At 37.7% G+C, this 10,698-nt stretch overlaps 1 protein-coding gene and 1 pseudogene across 2 annotated transcripts; both read left to right on the forward strand.

Annotated features, from left to right (window-relative positions):
• Positions 1–1,012: 1,012 nt before the first annotated feature.
• Positions 1,013–6,466, forward strand: LOC110289519 (olfactory receptor 1N2). 2 transcript variants are annotated; one of them, XM_021155761.1, is made up of 2 exons: positions 1,214–2,030; positions 6,462–6,466. In XM_021155761.1, the coding sequence occupies exons 1-2, from the start codon at positions 1,214–1,216 to the stop codon at positions 6,464–6,466; spliced, it is 822 nt and encodes a 273-aa protein (XP_021011420.1). The 2 variants fall into 2 exon arrangements, with proteins under 2 accessions (XP_021011419.1, XP_021011420.1); XM_021155760.1 differs by lacking the exon at positions 6,462–6,466 and having other exon boundaries at positions 1,013–2,146.
• LOC110289521 lies at positions 3,251–3,747 on the forward strand (annotated as a pseudogene).
• Positions 6,467–10,698: the final 4,232 nt, after the last annotated feature.

Consider the following 10,698-nt stretch of genomic DNA (forward strand, 5'->3'; position numbering starts at 1 on the left):
AATTTGAAGATGCTTGAGTTTGACGCACACTGTGACAGGTGAGGACTGGAAAGGATCATCTTTGCCTTCATTCATGCTTGGATACACACACACACACACACACACACACACACACACACGCCTTGCCCCCCAAACAGGTAGCCATACCCTAAAGGGGTATGAAGTCTGAGTCTGGTCTTAAAATTAGAAGTTTCTCTGTAAACCAAAGAGCAAACAGAGAACTAAGTGGTCGTGAATCTTCTAAGGCCATGGCCCTTACAAAGTCCATGTAATGCCAGTCTACTCTGAATCCAAGGACTGTAGACAAATCTATTTGCAGAAATGAGAACAAAGAACTGAAAGCCTTTATTTTCCTCCCCTCTGCTGAAAACCAAGTAATAGGGAGAGTAAGTAAAGTCACAGCAGTAAAGAGTGTCTTAAATTCCAAGCCCCAGTTGCCACAGGGAAAATAGAAAAATGAGGGAAAGAAAACAGATAAAGGAGAGCCTCTTTGAAGACACGCTAACAGTGGCTAAGATGGTGGTATATTGCTGCCTTCAGCCCACGTGTCTAGTGTTCCCAGTTAGGGGAAATTTCAGAACTGTTTGAAGGGATGAGGCTAAGTTCTTAAGATTAGGAAGCTGTTCATTTTTTCCTTCAAAGTCATTTTCAGTGTTCATACAGAAACATAGAGATGTATATGCATATGTTTGGGTATGTGTGCATGCATTGGGAGAAGATGTAAGAGAAATGATGATTTACACATCCTTTCTAAAGCACCAACCTAAAGTACTTTTCAAATATTCCCAACAATGCTTAATTCCCACATCCTTCAAATAACCTGTGCTAACTTCTCTAATCAAATTGATCTCTTTTGTGTAGACCCTGTTGCATCACAAAAGGAACATTTGCATTTGCTTATTATTTTAACTGTTCTATAAAATATCTTCATGAGTATTTTATTTCCAGTGATACTCAGGCATGTTCCTGGGCAAGGATCACAAAATTTTTCCTTTCAATTCCACATAGTTCTGGCAATACAAATTCATATATATGAGCTGATCTAATGGTTAAATTTAGGCACATACAGAATTTTTATTTGCACAGACAACAAGAGCTACACAGCATGGGAAAAACAAGTAGAGTGAACCACTCTGTTGCTTCAGACTTCCTTCTTCTGGGACTCTCTGAACAGCCAGGGGAGCAGCCTCTTCTATTTGGCATCTTCCTGGGCATGTACCTGGTCACTATGGTGGGGAACCTACTCATCATCCTTGTCATCAGTTCTGACGCACACCTACATACTCCTATGTACTTCTTCTTAGCAAATCTCTCCTTAACTGATGCCTGTTTCACTTCTGCATCAGTACCCAAAATGCTTGCCAACATTTATACCCAGAGTCAAACCATCTCCTATTCTGGGTGCCTTACTCAGTTGTATTTTCTCCTGATGTTTGGCGGCCTCGACAACTGCCTTCTGGCTGTTATGGCATATGACCGCTATGTAGCCATCTGCCAGCCACTCCATTACAGCACAGCTTTGAGTCCCCAACTTTGTGCATTAATGCTGTGTACATGCTGGGTGCTGACCAACTGTCCTGCCCTTATGCACACACTGCTGCTGACCCGTGTGGCTTTCTGTGCCCACACAGCCATTCCCCATTTCTACTGTGATCCCAGTGCTCTGCTGAAACTTGCCTGTTCTGACACCCACATTAACGAGCTGATGATCATTACCATGGGCTTGGTGTTTCTAGCTGTTCCTCTTATGTTGATTGTCTTCTCCTATGTCTGCATTTCCTGGGCTGTGTTGGGCATCCCTTCTCCTGGAGGGCGATGGAAAGCCTTTTCTACCTGTGGCTCCCATCTTACAGTTGTTCTTCTCTTCTACGGATCTCTGATGGGTGTGTATTTACTTCCCCCATCAACTCACTCTACAGAGAGGGAAAGTAGAGCTGCTGTTCTCTACATGATTGTAATTCCCATGCTGAACCCATTCATCTACAGCTTGAGGAACAGAGACATGAAAGAAGCTATGGGTAAACTTTTTGGTGGTGGAAAAACAGTTTTCTTATTGTAATTCTAATGCTTAATCCTAGTGATGTTATCAAACTGTGATTCTCCAGTGATTCTAAGTTAAAACAAAACAAAATGGGCATTTACCTCCTCCAGGTTGTGATGTGAAATGAGATCTTATACCTCCATCCTTCTTGACCTAAGGCTGACTTCCATTGTTGACAACAGAATATCATCCCTGGTCCTTATCATATCAACCAGGATTACCTGAGTTTCATGTTGTCCATCCCGGAGCCATTGAGGCAGCAATGCAATGAGATGAAGGGACAAGGATACCACCATTTGCTGGCTATCCACACTGTCACTCATTGTTCAAAACATCAAATCTTTTGAAAGAGAAGTGTGAAGCTATATCCTAGGAAGTAAGTAAGTTTTGCCAAAACTTAAGGTGATTTGAGTCCAGGGCCTATGACTTCTATTTTGTCACACTGTGCTTACAATAAAAAGGAAGATCTCAAAAGAACACGCATACTATTGAGCTATGACCATAAGAGACAAATTTCAAAGTAAGGTATATGTTATGGCATGTCCTTTTGTTCATTTCTTTATCTTTTCTAATTGTAATGGATATTCTCAAACAAAACAACATTTTTAAGTGCCTACAATGTGCCAATCATGTATTTAGAAAAACATGATTCATCTATGGAATTTTATATTACATGTTTCTTAATATTAGAAGAAAATCAAGTGTGTTAGAAGTTTTGAGGACCATAATTATACCAAAATCAGTTTGGTGGAAGTTAAGATCATAAAAAGTCACAAAGGTTAACAATGTTTGCATTTTATTTATCAATTGTGAAACTTTCATAAAGGACTTTTATATATTTTGTTACATGTACACATGTATCATTTTGGGTTCGGGATAGTGTAAATTCAAATGTTTTTAATTTTGAAAAACATTTGGTATTTATGAAAATAACTGGTATATAAGAAAGAAATTAATGATTTGGGTAACGTAGTACTTGCTTGTTTTCCTAGCACTCAGGAATCTGAGGAAGGAGAATCAGCATGAGCTACATCTTGAGTTCAAAGCTAGCCTGAGATACATGGAAAGACAATGTCAAAAAATAGTAAAAGAGCCTCTAGCTGCCATCTTGTGTCCCTGCATATATGTGCCTTATCTCAGCTGGTCTGCCCGAGAACCCCTGAGCATTAATCCTAGTCCCCTGCATGGCCCCATTTCCACTCTGACAAGATGAAAAAAATGATCACGAACCAGGAAAAAACCTGTCAAACTACAGGCACAAGTGCACATTGGTGGGGAAGTAAGCTCTTGTAGAAAGAAAAGTAACCTCTTGTATTTCACAGAACAACCACAGCAGACCATAAAAAATTGCAGTTCTCCTTAAAGAAGTTAGGGGTAAACAATGTCTCTGGTATTGAAGAGGTGAATATGTTTACAAACCAGAGAACAGTGACCCATTTTAATGACCCTAAAGTTCAGGCATCTCTGGCAGCAAACACCTTTACCATTACAGGCCACACTGAGACAAAGCAGCTGACAGAAATGCTTCCCAGCATCCTAAACCAGCTTGATGTAAGACAATCTGACTAGTTTAAAGAGTCTGGCTGATACTCTGCCCAAACAATCTGTGGATGGAAAGCACCACTTGTTTCTGGAGATGAAGATGAAGATAAAGTTCCAGATATGGGGAGAATTTTGATGAGGCTTCTAAGAATGTGGCACACTGAATGGAGGCAACTTCTGAAAAGGTTACACTTGCAGAACTTTCAAGAGCTGCTGTTTTACATCATGACTGCCTCTTAAGTTCTTTTGTTTATAGATCTGATAAAATCTAGATCTCTAGTATTTTTAAGCCCAATCCCCCTGGATACTGCAGCTGTTTTCATTTTTTGTTTGTACCTAATTCATTCTTTACAGAATGTTAAGCTGAAGAAGCCTGGGAATAAAGTTTGGAAAGGGTTAATAAAATTCTTTGCCTAGTTAAAAAAAATAGTAAAAGAAAAACTTAACTTCTGTATCTTGCCTTTTATAAATCTTGTTGTGATTTCTTACTGGTTCCATGAGGGTTTCTTCAGCAGTTTCTTAAGTTTTCTGCACTATCATGTTACCTGCAAACAAAGACAGTTTGTGTTTTCCTTCCCAATCTGGACATGTTTTACATTCCTTCTCTCATATTCCATTAGCTAAAGTTTCCAGAATAGTGTTGAACAATAGTGGTAAAAACAAAACAAAACAAAACAAAACAAAACAAAACAAAACAAAACAAAACAAAACAAAACAAAACACCCTTTATGCCTGTTTCTAGTATTAATGGAAATGCAGCTAGTTGCTGGCCATTAAACATGATGTTTTCTTAAGGTTGACAGAGATATTGTTTATTCAATGTAGGGAGTTACTCTCTGTTTCCAATTTGTTGAGTTTTTATTGATGACATATAAATGAGAGTTGAATTGTATCTAATACTTTTCATATATATTGTGTGACTTTTTCTTCTTTACCTTGCTGATGTGATAATTTCCAATAATTGTTCTTCTAATTTTAAGTAGCTTTAATAGCTGAGATAGAATACCACTTTGTCATGATGTATAATTCTGTTTCAGTCTTGTATTTAATTTTTTCACTATTTTATGGAGGATTTTGCACAAAATTTAATGAGAGATATTGGTTAGCAGTTTTCCTACCTTATACCATCTTTTTCAAGTAAATTGTATTGTTGTGATGGTAACTTCACACTCCCTCTGCTTCTATTTATTAGAAGAGATTATAGAGAACTGGTATATATCAGTGAAATTGTTGTGGTCTGGTGCCTCCTGTTTGGGAAAGTGATTAATTGTTAATTTTAATAATAGGTATGTATCTATTGATTTTGTTAATTCCTTCTTGTGTGGGTTTAAGCAGATTGTGACTGCAAGAAATTTGTCTAGTTCATTTAAGCTAGCAAACTTGTAGGCATAGGGTTTTCTTTAATATTACTTTGTCATGTTTCATTATTCGCTGTTCTGTACTGCAGGCCTCTTAATCACTTCTTATTTCAGTTTCTGTCTATCTTCCCTTAGGTCTTTCTCTTCCTGCTTCTCTTTTTCATCTGTCTTCTCTATGTTTATCTCTTCTACTAAACACTGTTTTATTGATTTTTGGATTGAGTTGTAGTGGTACATAACTAAAATTCCATCCCATAGAAGCTGCAGAATCCTGAGTTTAAAAGCAGCCTATCTTGCATAACAAAACATTCCCTTCAAACAATGTGGCTTTGCTGACCTTTGCCATGCATTAGCTCTTGGTGTCATTGAACCTCTTATGATGTCTTTTTCCAGTCTAATAGATGTCTGCTCTAACTACTGCTACTCTCTTCCACTAGATTTGATTTTCCCTTTTCTCCAGTCTTCTTAGGTAAAAGCTTGGTGTAGTGAACTTACATTTTTCAATGTATGCTTAAAATCAAAAGGTGCTTCTTTCTAACTCATCTGGATGGAGTTGGAGTTTTTACTTAAGAAACCAAAGGCTCAATTTTCAAGATTTAAAAACTACCTTACTGGCTAGAGTAACATCAAAATCTGGACTTGGGTTTAGATTTCACACTTTCCACTGTATTTATGATCACTCGTTATTTAGTTATTACACTTCTCTCAAGAGTATTTGTAAAGTATTTCATTCCAATATTTTATTTATCCTCATTCAGAAAACTAGTCCAATTGTCTGGATTCAGTTCAGCAAATCTGTATTGTATAAGCATGTCTCTCTAGTGTAATTTTAAAGACTTTTGTATTCGTGGTGTGTACCAATCATTGATTTTATCCTTTTCATGTCTTTCTGCCCACATGGCATGCTTGACCTTTATTTTCCTTTTTCTTCCTTTGTTCCTTTCTCTCTCCATTTAAGTTTTCCCCTTAGTGCACATATTTTTAATTTTTCTTTTTACTTATTCACCAAACATCCTACTCACTGCCCCATCCCAGTTACCCCCCCCACACACACACACACAATTTTTCCCTCATTCCACCTCTCCCTTCTTCTCTGAGCAGGTGGGAGACTCCCTGGGGGTCAAGTCTCTGTCAGGTTAGGCATTTCCTCTCTCAGTGAGGCCAGACAAGGCAGCCTAGTTAGAAGAACATATCCCACATACAGGCTACAGCTTTTGGAATAGCTCTCACTCTAGTTGTTTGAGACCCACATGAAAACCAAGCTGAAGATGTGCTACATATGAACAGGGAATCTTATATTCTTTGGTTGGTAGTTGTGACTCTGAGAGCCCCAAGGGTCCCAGTTAGTTGACTCTGTTGGACTTCCTGTGGAGTTTTTATCCCCTTTGGACCCACAATTCTTCCTCCTATTCTTCTATAAGAGTCCTCAAGCTCCATCCATTGTTTGGCTGTGGACATTTGTATCTGCCTGAGTCAGATGCTTGGTGGAGCCTCTTAAAGGATATGCTCCTGTCTGCAAGCATAACAGAGTATCATTAATAGTGTCAGGGACTGGTACTTACCCTAGGGATAGTTCTCAAGTTGGGCCAGTTATTAGTTATCCATTCCCCAGACTCTGCTCTATTCCTCATGCCTGCATTTCTTGTAGACAGGATAAATTTTGGGCTAAAATTTGAGTTTAACATTTTGTGAGCAAGTTGCTGTCTCTATTGCTCCACTGGAGTTCCTACCTGGTGAGAGGAGGTGGCCTTTTCAGGTGCCATATCCCCAATGTTGTGAGTCACAGCTAAGGTTACCCACATTGATTCTTGGGGGCCTCCCCTATTCCAGGTCTGTCTCATCCTGGAGATGCCCCCCACCTCTTCATCCCCATCAATTACAGATTTCTACTCATTTTCATGGCCATTTAGCCATCTCTCCTGTCCTTCCCCAGACCTCATCCTGAACCCCCACCCCATTTGCCTTCCCATCCCTTTCCTGTTCCCTCCATCTGCCTCTTATTACTATTTTATTCCCCTTTGTAAGTGAAATCCAAGCTTCCTTATTTGGGCTTTCCTTCTTGTTTAGCTCCTTTGGGTCTGTGGAGTGTAGCATGGTACATTTATTTTATGGCTAATATCTGTTTATAGGTGAAAACATACTATGCATATCCTTTTGGCACTAGGATATCTCATTCACAATGATATTCTCACATTCCATCCATTGGCCTGCAAAATTCATAATGTCTTTGTTTTGGGTCAATGGCCTCAACATAAAACCAGATACACTAAATCTCTTGGGAAATAATCTTGAACACATTGGTTCAGGAGACAATTTCCTGAACAGAACACTAATGGCTCAGGCTCTAAGATCAACAATTAATAAGGCCTCATGAAACTACAAAGCTTTAGTAAGGCAAAGGATACTATCAATAGGACAAAACAGCAGTTTATGGATTAGGAAAGGATCTTCATGAATCTGACAGAGGCTAGTATCCAAAATTCACAAAGAACTCAAGAAGTCAGACACCAACAACCCAAATAACCAAATTTTAAAGTGGGGTACAGAGCTAAACAGAGAGTTTTCAACAGAGGAATATCTAATATCCAAGCATGTAAAGAAATGTTCAAAGTCATTAATCATCGGGGTAATGCAAATCATAACAACTTTGAGGTTCCGTCTTACACCCATCACAATAGCTAAGATCAAAAACTCAAGAGATAGCATGTGCAGGAGAGGATGTGAAGCAAGGGGAACACTTCTTCATTGCTGTTGGGAGAGCAAACTTATAAAACCACTGTGAAAATTTGGTGGTTTCTCAGAAAACTGGGACTATTCCTACCTTAAGACCTAGATAGCACAACTCCTGGACATATCCCCAAAAGATGCTCCAACATTCCACAAAGACATTTGCTCAACTATGTTCATAGCAGCTTTATTCATAATAACCAGAAACAGAAACAACCTAGATATCCTTCAACCAAATGTGATGTATCTACACAATGGAATACTGTTCAGCTATTAAAAACTTAATGTACATTTTATAACCATTAGTGATATTTTATTGAGAAAATATGAGTACAATATTAATGAAAAATGTGATACTCTATGATTTGAAAATTCCATGAATTCATACAATGTATGTTGGCACATCCACCCATCATTACCTCTCACCAATCTCTCCTAGTACCTGTTCCCATATCACTCCCAAGTTCATGTCCTTTTCACTTTTTGTTACTAGAAAATCCAATAGTCCAATTAATATTGCCAGTTTCACTTACTGTTTGGATATCCACTGTGGAATGAATGAGCAGCTTACCAGTGTTCATAAAGAGCAATATTTCTTTCTTCAACTTCTGCTAGCTACCAAACGTATCTCCTTTAGGGACCAAGGGGCTTGTGGTCTCCTTCATCTGCACTGGAATATTAACTGGCTTGATCATGTGCAACTAAGCATGGATGCTGCAACTTGATGCATGTAACAGCTCTGTCATGTCAAGAGATCAATATTTTATTGCTTTTCTTTCATTCACTGACTCTCCACTTTTTTTTCTGTGTCCTTGTCCATGAAGTTCCCTGAGCTTCTTATAGTGGGAGGTTGATTAAGTTGACCCAAATATATATGAGCACTCAGAGTTATTTATATTCACTACTTTAACCACTTATACATCTGCATTGATTAGATGCATTTAACTATTACAAAACTACTGATTACAAGAAACTTCTATGACTAAAGTTGAAAGCAGCACAAATCTATAAGCATAAACATAAATATTGATAAGGAAGTTTAACTTATGATCATTTAGCAAAACAGTAACTCCAATCCCTACCCAAGGCCTGTGATCTCCCCACCTTTAGGCTTTTGGCCAGGATTGCACTACCACTCATGAAACTCTTTCTGTGGAGCAGGCCTTATACCCGATCAGAAAGTTGTTGGTTTCCCCCATAATCACCACGCCACTATTGTATCAGTGGGTAACTCTTACCAGCATGTCACTGTTGTATAGAGGATTCAAAGCTATAAAAGACCATTGGTGCTTTTTCTCCTCTTACAGCTTGCATATCACCTTTGGGCATAATGTGAACTAGCAAGCAAAAACAGAGTTTCCTGATCAGTTGAGGCTGGTGAATTTATATCTTTACAAATAAACTGAGAATTGTCTTTAACAACAGAAGCTTACCATCCAGTTAAAGTGCTTTACTGAGAGTAATTACAATAGCCTGTGCTGCTTTGGTGTGCCTCCAAGCTCCTTGATCAGTAATTCATAGGAAGATATTTTATACCTGAGATTTTCATTTAATAACTAATGTTTTAATTGTCCATTCATGTGGGTTACTTTTATTCACATTTTCCTTAAGATGTGTGTGTGTGTGTGTGTGTGTGTATACTTTTAATTGGTTTATAAACCAGTGGAGTTTTTATAAGGCTTCTTTGCACATTCTTGCTTTCTGTAATCCTCCTACTCTCTTCTCTTCTCAAGCTCCCTATTCCCAATTAAACCTTCAATAACAAGTATAGCATCCTTCTTTTTTTCCTGTCACCTCTGTTCTATAGTGCCCTCTAATAGAATTTTTCTTGGCTTGGAAAACCATAAGTTTCCACTTGTCATTTTATGCATCCATATCATCCCAATCAGAGAGACCAAAATGAGGAATACATATGACCGTAAATGCTGGCATACATGTGAAAAAAGGAGGGATTCATACACTGCTGGTTGGAATGTAGACTAGTGAAGCCACTGAGGAAATCACTCTGGATGTTTCTCAAAAAAACTAAAAGTAGAAATTTCCTTTGATTTGGCTGTGTCATTCTTGGGCATATAAAAAAGAGATTTTATATAAATACTATAGAGATCCAAGTTCATTGAAGCTCAATTAATAATTTGGAAGTGCAATCAACCAAAATAGCCATCAACTAATGAATGGATAAGGAAATTTGCTACATATACACAATGTAATATTACTTAGCTATAAATATTAAAATTAAAATCTACAAGTAAATGGGAAGAACCAGAAAAAATTAGCTGAGTGAGGTCACCCAGGCTCAGAAAGATATACACTATGTATGTTTTTTCTCACGAGAAGATTCTAGCTTTGAATTTTTATTCTGTATGTATAGCCTGTACTATATGTGAAAGCTGGAAAACTATAAATGGATCCCTGCTGGTTGATGCCTTTAGGAAACAGTAAACAAAAATCAGATAAAATGAAACTAGACATGGAGGATACTGAGAGTGGAAAGATTCAAGTAATGATAAGGTCAGGGAGAGAAAACTGAAATGCTGGTGGCAGAAAGCTTAATTAATAAAAATTTACATATATTTGCATATAAGTGCAATTGTAAGAAAAATATAGAGAGATATCATTTAGTGATTAGGGTGTTTCACTCGAAAGATAACCTTTCAAAATAATTATCACAACTATTTATCTAACATTTACACAATCAAGACACAGATTATGCAGCCTTTCAGTTCTCTTACATTGCCCACTTAATATCCACATCCATTTCTTTCCTGCTTTCACCCTCAACCCTCTTCTTCAACCCTTGTCACTGAAACACCCCACACACACTTATGTAAACTTCTAATTTCAAGAATGTGCTATAAATGAAATCATATAGTGTGAACACTTTAGAGAGATGACTTTTTCCACTTACTGTCATTCTCTAGAGATTTGGCTATGTTATTTGCATCAGCAGTTCACCCAACAGTTTAATTTGTGTATGTGCATATATATATATATATATATATATATATATATATATATATATATATATAT

The sequence above is a fragment of the Mus caroli genome, chromosome 2 (assembly GCF_900094665.2).
Source record: "Mus caroli chromosome 2, CAROLI_EIJ_v1.1, whole genome shotgun sequence".
Classification (NCBI taxonomy): domain Eukaryota; kingdom Metazoa; phylum Chordata; class Mammalia; order Rodentia; family Muridae; genus Mus; species Mus caroli.

Excerpts from the sequence above, each read along its gene's own strand:
- LOC110289519 (XM_021155760.1), top strand. The coding sequence starts at position 1,046 with ATGGTTAAATTTAGGCACATACAGAATTTTTATTTGCACAGACAACAA.